Raw genomic sequence first — 21807 nt, 5'->3', positions numbered from 1 at the left:
ATAGATCCATCGCTCTATGTGCATTGTTGTTTAAATAGTCTGGGATGATTTTGTACCTCCGTCACTTGCCACTTGTCACCATGCGTTCTGTTCATCCTGACTAATTTCCCAGCCAACGATTGAGTGTTAATGTAATGTACCATTGGACATTTGGAAACATTAAAGAGGTGATTATTTGTCTCACTCGCTGCTGTGCCTTTCTTTATTTCTGCCATTTTTGGTCACCAGAACAACTCTCTGTGATGAGCCTTGTTTTGTTGGGAACTTGGGATTTGTTCAGTTTCAGCCGTGTGTTAAGACTCAGAAGAGTTGGCCAGGTTGCATTAGATTTTCTCTTCTTGTAGCAACGGTCTGGACACCTCGGCTTCAAGCTGTAAAGGTCATCAGTTCTTTTATGGATATCTCTGACTTGTAAGTCCCGTGTGGTTCAGAAAAGAAAATCTGGGACCTGAACTTGTACATCTTGCGTTCTTCCTTTACTCTTCAGATGATTATTTCTACCACCTTTCACATTGACCGAACCGAACGCTGTGAATGTCTCCCAGTAAGAATGTACCTCTTTCACTATGCTTTAATGACAATGTGTCCCTTCATCATGTGTATCTACATTGATCTGAGAGGTTTTTTTTTGTCTCAGTCCAATAAAGCCTGAAACCGTCACAAGATGTGCTGCTTGAAATTGAACTTCCAGTTGATGCCACAAATTTGTAATCTTTCTTCCACAGCTACTCACATCCTTCACAAGGCAACTTCAGTCATCCATATTCTCTGTTCCTGCTGATGTACTAACCTCTCTCTCTCTCTCTCTCTCTCTCTCTCTCTCTCTCTCTCTCTCTCTCTCTCTCTCTCCCTCTCTCCTTTGCAGGTTTTTTTCTTGGTTGAGGTCAAAGATCAGCATTCACGATGGCAGACGAAGCCGACATGCGCAATGAGCTGGCCGACCTGCAGACACGCGCCGATCAGATAGCTGATGAGGTACAGTAGACGACTCACTCTCCAGCGGGTTCACCCTGTCATACATCTGCAAGTGTTTGTTGTTTACATTCCAACATCTCAAGTACAAACGTGTATTCACAATAAATGTTTTTCTTAATGAAACTCAATAAGAATGAGCCTCCCAGAGAAGTGTGAGAAACAACAAGCAAGAGGAAATGGAACAAAAATAAAGTTTGAAAGTGCCCTACAGTGCAACCAATTCTTTCTGTGACATTTCAAAATGACCTCTTCTCAGAAGGGCGCGAATGTATCTGTAAATCCTCCAGGCGGGCCCACGTTGCCGCTCTAATGTGACCATCTCTTGTTTTAACCGGTGCCTCTCTAAGTCTCTTTCATGAAGATAGAGCTTCTTCTTTTTTTTTTTTTTTGGATAAGGACGAACTCTGCCCTTTTTAATGAGTTGAGAGGAGCTCTGGAAGAGCAGATAATTCTGTGCTGCGGAATAATGGAGCATCTCAAATAGCCTTATTAAACATTCATGAGGAGATAATGTAAGAAGGCTCTGTCGATGGAATTGGGAGGAGAGGAAAAGCGGAATGAGGAAGACGGGGATTGATGGAGTAACCGGCAGGGCTGAGGAGATGAGGAAGATTACCAAAGAGGGAATGGTTGAAACAAGCATTAGGTGTGAAAGAGAGTTTGGTTTAGGGATCCTGCAGAGTTAGCAAACATAAGTGGGAATCACAGCGCTAATCAGAGCAGATGGGACCAGGCGAGACGAGAGGAGAGGAGAGGAGTGAAGAGGAGACGAACAATCAGGGCTAATTATATGTCTGAGTGTCCTTCATTTGTCTGACTACTCCATATGAATATAGTCTTGTTCTGTTAGTCATGTTCTGGCTCCGTCGTTGAACGCTCAGTGTCGTTTCTCACAGTTAATACGAACACATGTATGTGTGGTATTTTTACAGGTGCTGTGTTCTGTCTGTATTTTGTCTGGACTCTGCTAACAGTTTGCTCTCTCTCCTTGCAGTCTCTGGAGAGCACTCGGCGTATGCTGGCTCTGGTTGAGGAGGTGAGTCCAATATTTCTGTCGCAAGCATCACGTTTTAATGGCCACTAAAAATTGGAGGACTGGAGAGAATTAGTTCTCTCTACTTCTGGATAAGAAAAAAAAAATCCACGCATGGTTTAGAACGATGAGAAAACTGCCTCACTGTTATGTATTGGTCAGCTCAGCCAGTTACATGTTGCAGGCATCGATAGGCATCAGCTTTCTTCTTCTGTACATTGCAAAGCCACAACATTTGAGGTGGTGACATTATTTGGAGCCACATTGCCTGCAATGGTGATCCTAGTTCATTCAAACACAAGTCAGTCATCCACTCAGAGCGCCACTCCATCATATCAAAGATTTATTCTCACATCACATAACTAATTCAACCCAGACTGGAATGAAAAATGAAGACTAGAAATTAATGAATTCATCTTTGGAAGATATTTATTTCAGGTGTGTCTTGATTTTCTCTTTGTTGTCCACAATCTAATTCACTGACATTGAGGAGGATGAATCTATGACCTTATACTACAACAACTCTGATCACAATAGTCTGAATTTACTTGAAATGATTGCTCTTTATAAAAACAGAATGCACAATGTATTGTTTTAGAATCAACATAAAACAAAATGGCCATCTCGATCAATAACAGTGGTGGTCCATGCGTAAAGGGATTCGGTGCTCTATGTCACACATGACACCCACTTTGTTATACTGAGTAATTTTAGTTCGACTTACCAACAGAAAGCCAAAGTTTGCTGATGACAGTACGTGCATGGCATTCCTGGAGCCAACGATCTAAAATAAATCAGGTTTGCGGTACTGATCCAATTATGTCAGAGGTTGACTGATGAAGTTTGAAGCCTTTGTTTCCAAATCAAAGCCATTTTTCTATAAATAGTCCAGCTCACTCTCCTTTTCGACTCGTTTAATTTCTTCCTCGTGTGGATCGACTGTACATCATCACCCAATTGATGAAAGACTCCTTTTAAAATGGAGCTATAAATAAATAAATCCAGTTGTTGATAACTGGATTTATTTATATCACAATATAATATATGTATATTGTGTTGTAGAAAAAGGTTGGGTTTTTTTTCCAGCATGAGGGAGCTGTTTTCTATTTTATCAGTACAGTATGTAAGTACACTCCCTTCTCAAGACATCTTTAGGTCAGAGGTGGAGTTTTTGCTTTGGACAGTGTGATTGAAAATAAATCAAGCTTCTCTTGGATGATTAATCTTTTTGTAACGGCTCAAAACTATAGATTAAATCGTCTCAACTTACTATAACGTTGAGATCCAGACTGTGCGAAGGCCAGGCCATCTGTTGCAGGATTTCTTTGTTAATGATGATAGAAGTCGGTCAGCCCTGGATATTTTACAGACTGTTTGTGGCATGGATGCTGTCTCATTCACTGACTTTAATTTGTAATTCGAAGATAAGATTTTTAGACGACAAGTTCGGGAGAAACTGAGAAATAGATCCCGGTAAACATCGTGTTATGGTCTCCTGCAGTGCTGATAAACAGCTTAACTTGTTTACCGAGGCTGACGTGTGAGGCAGATAGTGTGTCATCGTGCCAGAAGAAGTTTGCTCTAAGTTGACTGAAACGCTACTGAACGAGTGGCATCGCATGGCCAAAGTGTTGGACTTCTGGCTTTTGCTCACCTCTTGACCGGCAGCGGATCCGTGGCCGTGTTCTGACCCCCGGACAAGCCATCATGTCTTAATGAGACAAAGCCGTGAGGGACGGAGGCCCGAGAGGAGGCTGACCCAGCCTGTAACCTGCTGCACAGAGTGAACGTCTGACCTTTAAGCATAATGCCAAGGCAATGCCATTTATTTGTTTCTGCTGTGTCCGAGTTGAAAATGTCCCGGGGTTCGTTAGTGTGTGATTCCCTGTAATAGATGGTCTGAAGTTGAAAACCAGAAGAAAAAAAAAACACAGAAGCAGACGGCTACTTTGTGGCTTGTTTGCTTCTCCTGTGTGTCTGCGGCTGACAGCTTGCTCTCTAGCGCGCTCACTTAGCCTGCCTCCAGAGACAAGCGCTCAATATAGACTTGCAGTGAAACAATAAGGCAGCATGGATTATAGATGACACTTAAAAAACACGTCTTCCAATAAGGGTCTATAAGCCTCATAAATCTGTGTTTGGCTTTACTTTAGTGTACAGCCACAAAGTGAGGCCTTTAGAAAATAATTAATACCAAAACAAGGTCTGTAAATGTTATATTTCTATTCGGTTTTTGACGAGCAGGACACTTTGCCCTCGTGCCGGAACCTGTAAGCACGTGTTGGTACTCCATGACGTCGATGCTCGACGGACTTATAGTGAGGATTAGGCTAATTGAATAAGTTGGGGAGCAGTGAAAGCAGTCGGGCCTCGCTCATCTACACGGATTCCTCTTCGATCTGCTTGTTCAGATATGCACTGTTCTGATATTGCACTAAAATAGTCGGCAATATCTCTTCCTGAAAAAATTGGTTTCAGAGGAGCTCAAACAGTATTAATGATTGAACATCTCTCTCATTTCATCCACGTAAAGACTGAGATGCCAAGACTCCTTTTAGTTTTTAGGCCACATGCACTCCAGTTTGATGCCAAAGGGGCCGGAGCAGAAAAATAAAAGATATCACAATAATTTAGACCTTATAGTACTGTCTCGCTTTTGTGCTAAAACTACTTTAACTTTAAAGTTAGCTAAATTTTATGACTGCATAAACTGCAATCTTGGAAAAATCACAGTTAATGTCTCTTATATGATTCCAACACAACACACACCTCAAACGAGATTCAACATCAACGAAATTAGATTGTTTGGTGAGGCCAGATTTAACCTGCGGGCCACATGCACACATACTTCCTTATCCTAAATATCCTCTCTGCGCACAGACAATTCACATGTATATTTATATTATTATAAAACCAGTTTATAGACTGCTGTCAGTTTTTTCTTTGTTCCTGTAGATATGAGGTTGAAGGACACATCTGGTCAGAATTAAAATTCATGATTGCATTAAGCGCCCATGGGAAATATGACGTGAGGATAGTAGGGAATGAAAAATGAGGTATGACGATGAAGGTAAGAGTTTAAGGTGACTGATAAAATGCTGAAATAGATTGTGATTTTCAGGAGGAATACTATGAGAGGAAAAGTCAGTCATTTTCTCCACATATTTAGTGGTATGGTAATGAGATTTATAAAATCTAAATGGTAGATTCATATTTTATAAACCAAGCAAGCAATCCTTTATGTTTCCAGTCTTTATGCTAAACTAGGCTAATTAACTGCTGGTTGAAGTTTTGCATTCAACAAAAGCGTTAACAGTTTCCTATAGATACATAAATGACAAACTCTAACTAATAATCCATAACAACAATCATCACAATCATAAAGTCTCTGATGATGTGGGTTAGAGTTGACAAAGATACGATCTGAGAGGCGATAGTATAAATAACATTATAATAATATGCATTAAACAGTGCAGTAGTTTACTTATAAAACACAACACACATTTATATTGTTATAATTTCTTAGTCTCTCTGAATGTTCTTTGTTTCTTCAAAGATGTTTCTTACATAACCAGGAGAGTTCACTCCCACACTATTGGTCCATTGCAGCTGTTACTCTTAAAATTGTCTCTTTGTTTGTGTACTACAACTTTGGAAAAACTACCAGCTTAACACCCCAAATAGTAAAACTGTTATTTTAGCATGCAATAAAATGTTGAATACATGGAGCGACATGAGAGAGCAAAGGCTTATTGGAAACGCAAGTTTATAATTTCAGTTTCTAATTACATCCATAGAGAATCGAATACTTTTTTATTTTATATAATCTGATAAAATACCAGGATTTCTGTCTCACTGACCGCACTGTTTGTCTGCTGGTTTGCTTTCCTGCACAGTATGTTACACAATACAAATGTAATAACACTGCCACACAAACTCAATGAAAACACAGACCTGCCTTTATTAGAGAAGAACAAAATAGACCCTCAGTATATTATACTTGAACATTTCATTGTATGTCAGTAACGCTTAGTCTGAGTGATGTGAACTGTCCTTGTCTCATGCAAATGTGCCCCGTAATTCATTCTCAGGACCACTGAGTCACGCTTTAATGTTCTGACATGTGAGATGTTTAAGGGCATCTTGGAAACTGCCTGAACAGAATTTACTGGTAATATCTATGGCATTAGCATTTTTTCCTTATGAGCATGAGGTAAAATCTTGGATACCTTCAACTTCAGAAACCAATCGTATGTTTTCTCAGAAAAGAAGGCAACCAGAGGCCTTATGGTAAAAAAGACCAAAAAAAAAAGGTTTTTATCAACAAATATGGCCAGATAATAAAGGGTTTTATGAAAACTGTTATCGGGGCAAGGAGCTGAAATAAGAAAGCGAGAAAGCGCTCGGCGGCTCAGGATGAAATGTGAAGAGGGCGGGCGAGGGAGATGGAAATGATTGAAGTAGTGAGACGGAGATGAGCGGCGGAAATAGCCGGTGGTGGTGGGGGGGGGGGGGGGGGGGGCGTGACTGATAAACAGAGATAGAGAGGTATATGTGAAGGACAGGGAGTCCAGTGATGTGACATGAGCAGCAGTGTCATCTCAGGCCTGGATTCAGAGAAGGTGTGACGCAAGGTGAACATGATAAGGAGGTTGGTGGAGGAGCTTTTTTGACCTGAACCTGCTGCGCCCTGCTAATGTCCTCACCTCAGTAATCTAATTTCTGTCTTAAGAGCATGTTTTTCTTTAAAGAGAGAAAGAGCCATCTGCACAGGTATTAATCCAATTCCACTGTTTGGAAGGATTTTGATGCAGAGTTATCTGAAGCCTTCCATCAACCTCGTTTTGTGATGTTTCATTTAAGAATTATTTCACTGTGATATTTTTCAACGTTCAAAAGCATAATGATTTCATTGCTTTATCACTGTGCACCCTGGGTAAATCCTTTAAACCATATTCTCTGTAGTCAGACCAAACCTTTGGTATCTTTGAAGCCTGGCCGAGTGTCCAGATATAATGGATTTAAGGTAACATGCATGTTACAGTACAGTTAAAGACTGCTCGCACCACATACAGTAGACTGAAATGTGACTCACGCAAATGGAATAGAAATCAATATTTGAGCATTCTCTGGTGCATTCAACAGGCTTTTTGATTGGATCTTTGTTTACATGTCAGCAGTAATGTCAAAGATTACCACAGACTCAGTAGATCGCCATGTTTTATTCTTCAATACAGTGTAATTTAGATTTAGCCATCATCTTTCAAGGCTTGTGAGGGATGATGAATTTGATTTTACAGCCTCTTGCACTGTTGTAAGCAACTTTAACAAACATTGATCTATAATCTATAACGACAGTAAAACCTATTGTAGAAAAAGTGACAGCTCTGCGTCATCTTTAAAAGTTGGAAGCTCAGTAGCGGTGAAATTTTAGTAGTATGATGTTTGTTTTTAGGCCAATTTTTGCTGTTTTCTTTTGTTCAACTTTCTAAAACAAAGTAAAATGATACATTTTCTGTCTTTCTTGATATGCCACAAACCTTTGTTCATCAAAGTTGGTATCTCCAGTGCATCAAAATAAATGTAAAAGGGATCCCTGTTTTTCTTTTTTAATGGACAGAACAACCTAATGCTTTCTTAATGACACGTGATTCCATGGCCCATTTTAAGCCATTATTCTTTATAATTCCAGATCTTTTCCCATTCACTTGCAGTAGTTGCCAATTTTCCAACTGTCTGCAAAGAAAATCACCAAACATCAACGTTTTGCGTCTCAATGTCCGAATTGTGTTTGATCCCATTAGTAAACAAAGACACCGAGATTCAGGAGGGACTTCCTGCTCACACAGTTCTTTTGGATTAAAACTACCAAAAAGGGCACCAGGTGACCTGCTGGCCGCGTGTTTAACCAGGCGCACACACAATGAGGTGATGTCAACACACTCGTCTCTGCCAAGTTGGCGTACTCTGACATCCTGGCCCCCTCCTATCTGTGAGTTCTCCAGAATAAACAAACAGTCCTGCATTCATGCATGTTTTGTTTTGTTTTGTGTTTGAAGGACAGAGATAAGATGGAATCTGATGTAAATAACAGTGTGCAATTTTTTTTTTTTTTACACCATCCACAAATGTTTCTCCGTGAGCTCATCCATCATGAGCAGCGTAACCCCACCCCGCTGCAGACGACCACCACCGGCCCACGTTCCGTCTCACGCGTTCTGAGTAATACTAATATCAGTGGCCCTGGTCCCCATCTATCACTGCTCCAAGAAGGTCAGAGCAAAGTTTGATCAAAAGCAACTGATGCGTGAACTGAGCGGCCTTTTGGACTTTTAATATCCGTCAGAAGAGGCCCCGGGGCTCACGGGGAGCACCGACCTGTTGTTCGGTTGTGTGCGCAGCAGTTGATGTGGCGACTGCGTGCTCAGTCAAGTGTGTTATTATGTGACGATGCGCGCGGAAAATAGCAGCACACGAGCTGGAGTGGCTGTTCAGGGCTGTGAGCGTCCGTGTGTCGGGGGCGAGTGCCAGCTCTGAGAGCCAAATCAAAATGTTACGTTACTGGAGCTTTGTCAGCAAATCTCCGGGAACATAACAAATATAACACGCGTCGTTTGGATAACGAGTTTATCTCGAGAGTCTGTGCTGAATCAAGCATGAATATTCCTGTAGCATTTTGAGTTGTTTTTTTTTTTTTCTTTTCCTCTGAGGTTATAGGAAGTTTATTTTTATACCAGCTTGTTGTTCAGTTGGATCTAAGTACGTTTCTATATGAGTAATGCAATTTGAAAGCTGCACAAATAAGCCTGACAGGCAATGACAAAATAGTTCAGCAACACTGGAACCACCTGGTTTCACCCAGAGAGAATAATTGAAGTTCTTCCATGCGCCACTGGCACTGCCTGGATGATAGACACGTTTTTATTTCTGTGAGCTGATGTTCACACAGTGACTGATCTTTGGTCTGACAGTAAAGTCTAGAATGAAGGTTACATTTTGTATTTCACTCTAGAACTCCACACTTTGACCAATTGAACGTCTTTAGTGAGGCTACTACCTCGAATTCACTGGCTCTTTATTAGCTTCTTCTCTTTTCCTTGGAAAACATTAAAACACGAACACTCGTTTTTAAGTTCAAACACTGTCTGTCAATCCAGTATATAAAAAAAAACATTTGGTTTTGACTATCTCAACAACCTTTTAGCTTTTCTTGCTGTATACATAGGAAACTGTTAATTGTGTTGTGAGAGGTTAGTCCCAGCTTCCAACCAAGACATGAAACACGTGAAGAAGCTCGATATTTTCACAATGTCATCGATGAGGAAAAGCTCCCTCCGACCAAGAAGCGAGTCCGACCTGAGTGTAACAAGTTCTATGCACCGATCAACCACTGCGTTGACACTTTAGCACTTTGACAGCCTGGTGGAGCACTGATTGTTTCCAGTAGGCCTGTCAAAGGGTGAAATATAATAACTGCTGGTGGAGAGTCATTTCTTGGAGCTGATGTGGAAGTTCAAGCAGGAAAATGAGTGATTGTGAAAATCTGAACAACTTTGACACAGACCAGATGTCTCCAGAGTATCTCCATATACTGCAGCTGGTTTTGTTTGAAATCCCAAAACTAGATTATAGAAGCACTATTTGCCCCTGAGGTCCAATCTCATTGGTGACCCTGATTCTTAAATCCTGAACGGGGCGACAATGGAAGGCAGGCGTGTGGTCTGGCACTGTTGTATGACTGGGGACGTTCTATTTGGGACCTTTGTGCCATGATGTTCATGTGGATGTTATTTACCAAATGTCATATACAAGACCTGCTCCAGAACAAGGACCCACCTTTATGGCTGCAATATGACTTTGGTGTCATTCAGCAACAAGTTGAGCAATACACTGCTTGATGTGACCTTCACGATTCATGAGATCGACAAGATGTCGTGGGGCTGCGGGTCACTACGTCCTGCCATCAACTCTGTACCACATCTCACAGCCGATCCATGTCGTATTTTTAGTTTTTGTTATCTCAAGTTTAAAAGAGCTGCCAGTCTGCCTGCTAACCAAAGCTTCTTCTCGTTTTATTTTTTATTTAAACACACAGACATGCGTCAATCATCAGACCAGATAGAAAATGTCAGAAAGGTCCTTCAAAGTCGAGTTGTTTTCTGCTGTGCCACACAAGATCAATTTCAAAAATGTGATTTCAAATTGTAATTTGACCCATTTCTGCCATCCTGATAGCTCTTCTCATTCCGGCTCTGCTGACCTTCACTCATCTGTCATATTTCTCCCTCTTTCCCCCCCATCACCTTTCTTGGCTGTCGTCTTTTCTTGCTTCTCTCTCTCTCTATCTGCCTGCTAGAGTAAAGATGCCGGCATCAGGACCCTGGTCATGTTGGATGAACAGGGAGGTAAGTTGGTAGGGACAGATCACTGAACTGTCTGCTTCACTTTAACCTGCTCTGCTGCTGATTTTCTTTCTTGCACTTTATAATGGGAGAGTCGCCATCGGTATGTCCAGTATGACCGTATCACAACAATTGTTGTTTTATGAGTTTTATGATTTCATAGTTACTGAATCAGGCGCATTTCTTACTTTGGGAGCTTCACCCCAAGTCTAAAAGCAGCATTAATTCATGTGAGTCTTAAGGCCCAAATATGCTTGATGCTAAATATGCAGATACAGCTGGAGCCTTCGGTTTTCTGCATTCATTACAGACAAGTTCGTAGCAAACAAAGTAATACCACGGTTTGCCTGTGGGACTCAGTGAGATGGTCTTATTCCCTTCTCACTGTGAACCTACTTTTGTGACACCTCGGTCCCTCAAACTGCTGTGTTGTGCAATATAGCTCATCTGCAACCATTAAAGGGAACAGGGAACTTCATTACGATCATATTTGAGCAAAGATTGTGCAAATGCATACCTCTACAACATCGCCTTAGCTGAACAACAGGACAAAGGAGTTTCAGATGACTTGAGTGAGCAGTTTATAAATGTCTTCACTTGCAAAGTTAAACGCATACAGCAACAAAACATCCTGATCAGATCAAATTTCAGATGCTGCTAACGCACACAAATATTTATTTTAGCAGTTTTGAAACAGTTGTCTCTTTGGTTGATTGGATTAGAAAAGTTGCCCCACAGGAAACCAATTGGATGCATTCATTAACAAAAACATCAACGTAACAGAAGCCTGACAACCTTTGAAATGCACGTAGCAATTAGCATGCATGAAGGAAGCATATTTGGGCCTATGTCTGATACCAGTGTGGCTCACACAACTATACTGGACGATACCGGTGAGGCAGCCTTCTGCTTCGGCTCCCTGTTCTTCACTTGTGTGCTGATTAGTAATTTAACATATGTTCTTGCAATTTATTGAGTACTTCACACCGCACCCTCTGAAACATGTTTTTTTTTTTTAAATACTATATTAGATTCTGTTGTTAAATGGTACATGAAGTAAATACATTATTATTATGACTGTATGGATATGTACTTTCAATATATAGTTGATGTTATCTGTTCCATCATGCTCCAGCCACCACTTTAACAAGGTTCCTCACAATTTATGCAGCACTCAAAAGAGCTTTTTCTGGCCCCGTTTCAAGCAGTTCAAATAATGAAGTTATCCTCCCCTGATTGAATTGTTATCATGCGGTTCAGTCCAGCTGATCCTCGTTTCAGTGTGAGAGTGGGCCTCTGCTCCAAACATTACCATCTGGAAACTGAAATAAAGCCTGGATCTATATCAGACACCGAAAATGTGACCTATATTGTGTCTTAAGTCAAAATATCGAAACTTGTGTAACAGTGATTATAAACTTTGTTCTTTTAAGAGAGATTTAATAAATGCATTTTTATGTATACATTTCTATGGAGCATTCGACTGGATGCGCAAGATGAAGATTTTCAAGGCTATTTGTAGCAGGCCCTCTGAAATGAAGTAAAATATAATATATCGTTATTTTCAACCAAATAAGTAATACAGAGCTAGGATATTCAGTATTCTTTGTAAGTTCTTGGAAATTTAGGTAGCGACGTCAAGTCTGTAGGACAAAGACGAGCGGCGATACTGACACCTTTCACAAAACGCCTCAAATCCAGGATTCTTCAAAAACTGGCCAAACCTTCCCACGTCTGGTCAGTTCAAGGAGACTCGGGTATGGTATCTCTGTTTGTGTGCTTCAGCCGTACGTGTGAACACAAGAGAGCATCAAATAAATAGGCTGAGCCCTCTGGAGGAGCTGGGTCCGTGTTGAAATGAACGCCGATGCAGTTCAGCCAACGTGTCACACACCAGCACACAAACCAAGCATGTAATCAGAGCTAATTTGTTTATTTCAAAAGAGATCTTACACCTTCAATTGATAAAATAAATACTAACTTATATATTTTAACATGATGTTCACAACAGCGATACAACGCAGATCATGACAGAACCTGTTTGAAGTTGTCAGTGTCTTTCCTTTTTATTAATCCTATTATCTTCACTGCGTCGGGTTGAACCGCAAGTGTGAACACTCGTGAATCCCGCAGTGATATTTCTTTGATGTCTATTGTAAAAGCAGGTGTTTGAGAGTGAGGAGGAACACATAACCCACACTGATTTCCTCTGTGTACTGAAGCTCAGCTGCCCCAACCTTCCCTCTGTTAATAGAAATCAGATGAAAATGTGCATACAATATAAGAAAAAGAGAAGCACCGGTCTGTTTGAACAGTGGCTGTGCTAAAAAAAGCCACAGAATGATTAAAGACATTACAACTATGAAGACTTAAAGAGCAATGCTATGTTTTACCGACAGTATGACACCTTGCGCTGTATGTTGCAGACGCATGTATCGTGTTACTGTGAGTAAAGTCGTTTAAAATATGGAGGCTCTGTGTGTGTGTGTGTGTGTGTGTGTGTGTGTGTGTGTGTGTGTGTGTGTGTGTGTGTGTGTGTGTGTGTGTGTGTGTGTGTGTGTGTGTGTGTATTACCGAAGGCTTGTGCTTATTTCCATGCGTGAAAGAGCAGCCTAATTGGCCTGTCAAAGGAACAGATAGGCCGTTTCCCTCGTCCCCCCTCCCCCCTCCTTTATTTCTTCCCGTCTACTCCCCCCCCCCGGAGGAACTGCTGCCACAGTGCTCAGCTCACTGCTGTTATCACAGGACAGCAATCAATTCACAGATTTAAATTACCTCCGCCTCCAAGCTACTGTCCTCTACACCTGACCCCCCATCTGTCTCGCTCTGCCTTCTTCATCCTCCTTCTCCTCTTCCCTTCGCCTTTCCCTCCCAACATCCAGTCTTCGCTTTAAATTCCCACCGCAGCTGATGAACCTCTTCCCCAGCTCCATCCTTTCTCCCCGTCTTTAATCTGTTCATTGTACAAGTCTCAGTCAGATTTAAGTTATTTACTTCAACAATTCCACCCTTAAATTGCCATAACAGAAGAGAGACAGGGCGGGTTGTGAACGCTCGCCAAGCCTGTAGTCGTTAATACAGTCTTGTTGAGCTGTAAACTGGGGTGTGACTAATCCCTCTGCCCTTTACACGCACGCACGCACACACACACACACACACACACGGGAGGAGATTTGTCATTTGTCACAGTGATGTATTACCTGTGGTGGAGGTCTCTGTGCAGCTAATGAGTCCCTCCCTGCTCCGCTGTTACATGCATGTTGACCTAAATTACACTCGGAGTCAGGGGCTGATGGATTACAGCTCTGCCTCACTGAGCCTCCACAAATCACTGCGTTTTAAGCAGGCAGCGCAAAACTTTCATTGACGGGTGGTTACCATTCATGTTTACAAAAAAAGCTGAAACTCTGATTTACTTTTTTTTTTTTTGGGGGGGGGAGTCGTTTTCATTCCCAGTTTGATTCATTGCATGTCTAAAGGAATGGCTGTGAGCAAGAAATGCTACCAAAAGTTTACATTATCACGAAAGCAATTCGAGTCTTTAGTGTTTCCTTCGTGGTTAACAACACTGCCTGGTCACAATTGTTGACATTAGAACTTTGAAATTACTTCGAAGAATAAACAGACATGATTCTGTCATAAAAACGTGATATTTTTCATGAATTCATTCATCTAATGAATCAGTTTGAACTGAAGAAAGGCGCTTTTTGGATCAAATGCAATTAAAATGTTATTTATTGTAATCAATAAATTTTTCTTGTTAATCAGTTAGAAAGCCCTTTAATTAGTTAGATTTATTTTTAATTGTCTCACCACTAGTATACACCAATGTCTGCTACAGCACTGATTTTAATTGAGAGCAACTCATTAACTATTTGTTCTGGTCTGTGCAAGATACCACGGCCACAGATACTCCCACTGCAATGTAGCCCGTATTTAAATGGTTTTATCAACACAGCCTGTAAGTCCATTTTGCTAATAAAGCCCCCTTTTTCCCAGTTATTGGGATTTGATGATGTTATTTACTTCTTTATTTGGAGCAAAACATCATATGAATAATAATCATCAAAGTGTTGTTTGCTAATTCAGGTGCAAGGTGTGATCACAGCCTTGATTATCACTTTTATAAAGACAGCTTTGCTGCTGCAGATAATTTAAAAAAGAACTTTTCTTCACCGGAAATGAATCAACTCTCGTCCTTTTGAGAGTCTGCAAACATGATTAAAGTCATTCACCGTTGGATCCTCATCGACTCTCTCCTCTTCGATCCATCCATCTTCTTCCTCACCCAGTTCACACAGAGTCACAAAATCAATATGAGGAGCAGCCCAGACATCCCTGTCCCCTTCAAGTTCCACAAGCTCTTCCTCCTGTCAGGGACCAAGTCAATGATGAAACTACTGCTGTACAGTGTATAAATCAGACTCGTGTTTGATGCTGATGGTTTTTGACAAACTCGGCGGAAAAGCTTGATGAAACAAACCCTAACTTCAGGTACATTGAGGAGCAGGTCTTGTGAAATTGGACTTTTAGGATTAACCTCACTGATTTCCTTTCATCCCAATGATCACCTCCCATTTTACTGGGGTTTAAACCAAAAGTCTGCGTTAGAAATGCTGAGATCTAACCAGATAAAAACACAAAACCCCTTCCCTGAAATATGGACTATCTGCATTACGATAAGAGACTTATAAAAACCTTGACATTTCCTGTAAGGCAAACTCCCCTCCTCCCCCAATGAAGATCATCGCTATCTTTGTCTATAACAAATAAGCAGCCAATGAGAGGCTCTGACCTTGAAGCTGAGCTTTTCATTGCACTCCCGCTGATTGACCAACAGAGGAAGAAGATGTGCTTTAGATTTCATGTGGCTGAATGACGCTCATCATACATTCATTTCACTCTCTTATTACATGGCTTATAGATTTGTTCTTCTTCTTGTCAGACCTTCAGACTATTTCTATTTTTCTCTGGGATAGACAACAATAAGCCTCAGCTTCAGCCTATACCCATTCTGGCTGCAGAAATTGTAAAAAAAAAAAAAAAAGTGTGTGTGTGTGAAATTTTAAGCTCTATAAACTGAATGCACAAAATTTTACACAGTAACTGTACCCGAAACAAATCATTCATTCATTACCTCTGTCTATTCTAAATCCACTCTATATTCTATTGAGTCGTCGATCTCTTTATTGGCTTCTGGGGCACTTAAGCTGATAAAGTTTGCCTCCTGAAGGCCGCGGTGCGTCTCGTCTATCTCTCGCTGCCTTTGTCACCTATCGACTCCCATTGAGTTGCAGCAGCGCTCTGATAGGTAGAGAGGCATAACTAACGTCTTCGTGCACAGATTGCAGGCCTGGATGAAGCACACTGCACGTCCCGCTCAGAAATACTCAGTCCGTTTGAAAGGAGCTAGGAATAAACTCAACTAAAGGAGAAAAACCAAATGGAGAGCTCAAAAGAAGAAAAGCCCAAGTTCTCGATCCCAGTGTAAACAGAATGCCAAAGTACCGGATCGCTCCCTGTGAGATCAACCAAGATCTTCCACCTGGCTTTCTTGGATATAAATGATGTCTGTGTCCTCAGCTACTGGTTTGCATGATCTTAACCTTGTGTCTTCTTCACTTTCTGAGATGTGGAGGTTTTTAATATGTTTAAATTCACAGTCTGCATGGAAACCAAAACAAAAATGTTGGAGTTCCTCCCTTCGTTACTTTTGATGCTTTTGTGAAATATTCACAGATTAAAGTGTGAGAAAAAATTTAACTCCTGGAACTGTTGGCCTGCCTGCAGTTGCATCATTTCTAAGTTCTTGTTTGGAATAAGTTATTTCCCAGTGTACCACGTTATATTTGAAGTTCTTAGCATTTAAAATGTGTTTGTTCCAGTATTGTTTTCCAGACATTGATTTTAATATAAGATTTGGTTAATATACAGTGGTGCAATGTTGTATTTTCTATTTTCAATTTGTCATAGTTAAATATATAGATGACACACGTGCCGATTTCTCAGAATATGAGAGACACGAGGCTCCGTAAATCAGTCGCATCTTTGGAAACATAAAAATGTTTAGCACTTTGCAGCATTTCCCTTTTCAAACCTCCATGTGTCAGAAATGAAAGGACGATGGAAAAATAATCCATTTTGCAGACGAGTTGTCGGGAGAAGTGACATTTATATCAAACATGAAGTACTAGGATTATGGATCTTGTAAAAAAAAAAAAATCCCTGAAATCTGTAGATTTTTGCCTTGAATGACTCTTCTGTCAACGCTTATTGCCTGCTAGTGCATCTTAGTCAGAGCGTTTAGCGTCGCTCACCGTAGCGTAGCGAGCCCACCCTCCAGACCACTGAGTCAACTTCACTTCACTGCTCTCATGCCTTTGTCCCTACCAGAGCAACTTGATCGTGTGGAAGAGGGCATGAACAAGGTGAACGCAGACCTGAAGGAGGCCGAGAAAGATTTAAAAGATATAGGACAATGCTGTGGTCTGATATGCCCATGTATTAAAAAGTAGGTACCGGCCAGGAGCCCCCTGCTCTTGCCTGTCTCCAGTGCTGGTGATGGTGATGGTGATGGTGGTGGTGGTGGTGATGTCTGATGTCTCTCTTGTCACAGTCAATGTCTTTTTTTGTCTTCTCTCCTTTGTCTCCCTCCCTTCTCTACTCCCCCTCCCCTCAACCTCTTCCACCTCTCTTCTCTTCTCACGTGCTTTCGTTCTTTTGCTGGGATAAATGACAATGTGTTGCTAATCAGAACAACTGGAGCGCATCGAGGAGGGGATGGACCAAATCAATAAGGACATGAAGGATGCAGAAAAGAATTTGAACAATCTAGGACAGTTCTGTGGTCTATGTTCATGTCCCTGTAACAAGTAGGTGCTGCCTGCATGTGTTTCAGTGCCTGCCTACCTGCCTCTCTTCTCCGTCCGCCTGCTTCTGGTGTGTAGAGCATGGTGAACTGTGGTGTGAGCAGTCAGGCCCAAAAGACACAACAGTGCACTCTCCGAGCAGGCACTGGCACTGCATGCACGACCGTCTGTGTCTGTCTCTTATAACTTAACACTGAGATCAGGTGAAAGATCATGTGCGCGCATGGAAAACGCACGACGCGACATGTGCGCGGCTGCTAGGGTGCAGCTGGATTTGCTCTCAACAGCCCTTCATTCCACATCGGATGAGAGATTCTCTTCCAGCAGGTAGCAGCATCAACAAGGATCTTGGCCACGGCATCCACCGAACCCCCCGAACCCCACCCACACCCCCCACCCTCACACCCCGCAGCATGACGCCCCCATGCTGCGCACAACGTCCAACCAAAAAGACGACATCTACTAGTTGCCTTCTTTCTCATCTGAATGGCACCCATTTTACTGCCCAAACTAGAGAAATATTGATGTTTTTAAACATGAAATTTGACATTCAAAGTTTGAGATCTATAATATTAGGTCATCTCATGGGTCATTCAAATCAGAAACCTGTTTTGAAGTTAGGATTCAGCATTTTGGAATAGTCTTTATTTGTCTTATTTTGCAGACACTTACATGAAACGATTGACGGTGAAACTGTGAGTGAAGCTGGCAGACAGTCGGCGGCAACATGCACTGGTAGCTTCAGTTTATAATCTTATTCTTGCATGACCTTCGGATGTGTTTTTAGTTCAACCGCCAAAGTTTAGCAAACTTCATATTTAGCAGCCACTCATGGGAGCAGCGTTGATCTTTTCTTGTATTTCTCTGCAAAAAAACCAAAAAAAACCCAAATAAGAGTATCTGCCAACATGCTACACATTTCAACCAAGCATAATTTTAAACAACCCTTGTATATAAGTTTGATATAGTTGATCTTTTTTATGCTTGAATACGATTGGGTGTTGTCTGGTCTTAAGAAAAACATGTTACAAAGCAAAATGAGCGAGTCAAATCATGTTTCATTAGAGATCTGAGGTCACGTGAGCATGTATTTCTTTGAGACCAGTCATATTGTTTGAGTTCATTCAGGGTTTGGAGGTAACAGGATTTCACTTTTTCCCAGGTGTCACATTGGATGTCATCAGTTTACGATTCCATCGTATTAGGTGTATAAGAAAAAGTATGCAAACATTAACGGGTTGACACAACAGTAGCATTGGGTCCTCAGATCACAAACCACTGGATGATTCAAAAGACATTGAGGCAAAGTCATTTAATGAACAAGATCAATGTTAAAATTGGTTTGTTTGACCCTCGGTATGAACTGAAGAATCCAAAGCACCAACACGAGGTGAATAAAGAGCTGTTTCTTTTTTCGCAAGCAGAGTTTAAAAATTTGTAACATCCTTTAAAATGAGCATAATTGGCCTGTTGTATTGCTCTCAAATCCTTCCTAAGGCCTTACGTGACGTCTTCTCTCACTCCTAATTGCCAAACTATGGCCAGTGAGTCATGTCTGAGCATATTATACTCTGGGACCGATGTATGCATTCTTCTTAGTTCATCTTTCTCTGAGCTATAGAAAACACAAGTGGCTGTGAGGCCTAAAAATAAAATCCTTTGAAAGAATCCTGAAGCAATATTGGATATTTGTTGATTTACAATCAAGCACTTTTCTCGGATTAAAAACTAGCATGAAGTATCTATGATTCATGTGATGATTTCCTTCATGATAATTACAACACTTTTTGTGTCAATAATTCATCTTCGTTAGTTTTGTTTGGCCTATTTTTAACCACGCCATCATGGATTTGATGCTTCCGCATACCACAAAATCATTTTGGGTTCAGATCTTGTCTATTCTATAGCTCGCTGGTCCTCTCATTCATGAGCCTCTTTGTTACGTAACCCTGTGGTTATGTCACGTCCTGTGTTTCATTCGATTTAGACTCTTTTCACGGCCGCCCCCCCCCCCCCCCCCCCCCTCCAGGTCAAATGGCTTGAGTATGAGAATTCTTGCTTGTTGTTCTGGCCTGACTGGAGCACCTGATAGGCGCGAACGACCCCCCCCTCCAGCCTGAGAGGAGCTTTTAAATTGCATCGGCGGTCTCCGGTGGAGACGTCTCACCTATCAGATTCTCCAAGCATAATCAAACAAACGCTAAGAATTACATGTGCTCATTTGACTGTGTGCAGGGTGTCCTCCCACAGATCCAACCCATCCTGATGAAATGAAGGGCTTGTCACAGCTAGACCAATGATCACTGTGTGTTTCTCTCAATCTAACTACACAGCTTTCTTTTTAGAGACACAGCATGTATCTGATCCTGTTTATCTTTCTGTGTTCTCCCTCCCCAAGTCCAACAATGCATGTAATATGTCTCCGCCTCGCATGTCTCGTCACCCTGCATGTTTCTATGTGTGTGTATGTGTTTGTGTGGGTGTGTGTGTGTGTGTGTGTCTGTGTGTGTCTGCTCATTGTGTTCCGTGTTTGTGGTCTTCTGTACCTGCTTGTGGGAGAGGGTTATTTTCTTCTTTTAAATTTCTGTCTAACACAAGCCACAACGTGAGCTTATTGTGCTCTGATTCAATTGATCTGCATGTTAGATCAATTATTCACTAACAGGCAGAAAATGCATGTATGTAACGTTATCATACGTGTGGCTTTTAGCAACCTAATTGGCTCGACGCTCTAAACATATATAAGTTTATATGTTTTTATTGTAAACCGCAAGACAAACCTTTTCATATTCATACTCATCAACACACAACACACAACACACCAACACACACACACACACACACACACGCACGCACGCACGCACACGCACACGCACACACACACACACACACACACACACACACACACACACACACACACACACACACACACACACACACACACACACACAAGTGCATGTATTGTGGCTAAAGTGGCCCTGACTGAAGTGTGTGTGTGGTAGGATTAAGGGCGGGGGCCAGGCCTGGGGGGCGAACCAAGATGGAGTGGTGAATAGCCAGCCGGGGGCTCGAGTGGTGGACGAACGTGAACAGATGGCCATCAGTGGGGGGTTCATCCGCAGGTAAGCAAGCCCATGTGTGTGTAGGCGTTGGTTCGATGACAAACGGGCTGCCAGTGTGCAAAACACTTATATTCGAGTGGTGCCATATAATTAACAGGGACAACCAAATCATGTAATGATGATATTTTGCACATTATGTAACGTTACGGCAGTCATCACTAATTATTGAACAGAACCTGTTTTGACTGGACGTGTGCAATCTTGTCTGCAGCTTTTTAATACATTCATGAAAATATCTGGTCTTCCATTATTTTTCATGGCCTTGTTGGCAGATCTCCTCCACTCACAAGCTGCCCACCAAAATGTTTATAATTACACATATTTTTAGAGCTGCACTTTGTGAAACACCATTTATTCAGAGCATGATTTTACAGCTTTCATTTCGTTGTCCAGTGGGGCTTCAAAAACATGATTATGTTGTTGTTTTCTTTGGGTTTTCTCTACAGGAGATGCATTGTTTCTTTTAATTCCAGAGATTTTAGAGAAGTTATTTTTGTTCAAGGAGATTATTTTTGGCACAATGAAATATTTTGAGAAAGCCTCAGAGAAGCCTATCTTTATTCAGTTATGTGACTCATTTTGATATCATACAGAGGAGGCACATTTTGAATATATAAAAATGACAAGGGGGGTGGGGAGAACTTAGAGTTTCATTGAAGTGTCTTGATGCCGAGCCAAGTGTCCTATTGTCTGGGAATAAAGGTGTGGACGCATTACAGTTAACTTAAGTCACAATTTGGTAAGACAAATAAGACAAAACAATAACAAGCTATCTGGTGAAACTCTGGAGAACCCCCAACCTTAACTCAACAAGTCTTTACCATCAGACAATTCCATTATCTTGCCATGTTTTATTGTAGAATGATTCTTTGATGCTTTCCCGTCCGGCCATAAAGGACAATACCGACTGGACAGTGAACACTCCCTCTGCTTGTGTGTTTCAGGGTAACAGATGACGCCCGAGAGAACGAGATGGACGAGAACTTAGAGCAGGTGGGCGGGATCATCGGCAATCTGCGTCACATGGCCCTGGACATGGGCCAGGAGATCGACACCCAGAACCGCCAGATCGACAGGATCATGGAGAAGGTACTGTACGGAGAGTCTATTCAGAAAGTCCTTGGAGGATTTCGTTGTGTTTGACACACTAATAGAAAATATCAGATTCTCATGCCAGCATTGAAAATCTGTGTTTGAGCTTTCCGATTGTCCATCGGCTCAGTCTATGTGTCTTCATGAGCTTTCGCGACAGCCGATGTTTTTCTCTTTCAGGCCGATTCCAACAAGACCAGGATTGATGAGGCTAACCAGCGTGCTACGAAGATGTTGGGCAGTGGCTAAACCGCGGCAACAAAAAGTGCTTTCACCCCCCCCCCCATTCGACCCCAGACACCACAAACAAAATA

At 41.6% G+C, this 21807-nt stretch overlaps 1 protein-coding gene across 2 annotated transcripts; it reads left to right on the top strand.

Moving 5' to 3' along the window:
- Nucleotides 1-903: 903 nt before the first annotated feature.
- LOC308140992 (synaptosomal-associated protein 25-A-like) lies at nt 904-21742 on the top strand (the record flags this gene model as incomplete). Of its 2 annotated transcripts, none has more annotated exons than XM_080510982.1 (7): nt 904-975; nt 1970-2011; nt 10365-10413; nt 17165-17282; nt 20282-20401; nt 21346-21490; nt 21674-21742. In XM_080510982.1, the coding sequence occupies 7 exons, from the start codon at nt 904-906 to the stop codon at nt 21740-21742; spliced, it is 615 nt and encodes a 204-aa protein (XP_080367108.1). The 2 variants fall into 2 exon arrangements, with proteins under 2 accessions (XP_080367108.1, XP_080367109.1); XM_080510983.1 differs by lacking the exon at nt 17165-17282 and adding an exon at nt 16804-16921.
- Nucleotides 21743-21807: the final 65 nt, after the last annotated feature.

This window comes from Blennius ocellaris, assembly GCF_963422515.1.
Source record: "Blennius ocellaris genome assembly, chromosome: 1".
Lineage (NCBI taxonomy): Eukaryota > Metazoa > Chordata > Actinopteri > Blenniiformes > Blenniidae > Blennius > Blennius ocellaris.
Note: the sequence above shows the minus strand (reverse complement) of the source record. Positions and strands in the feature narration are given on the sequence as shown.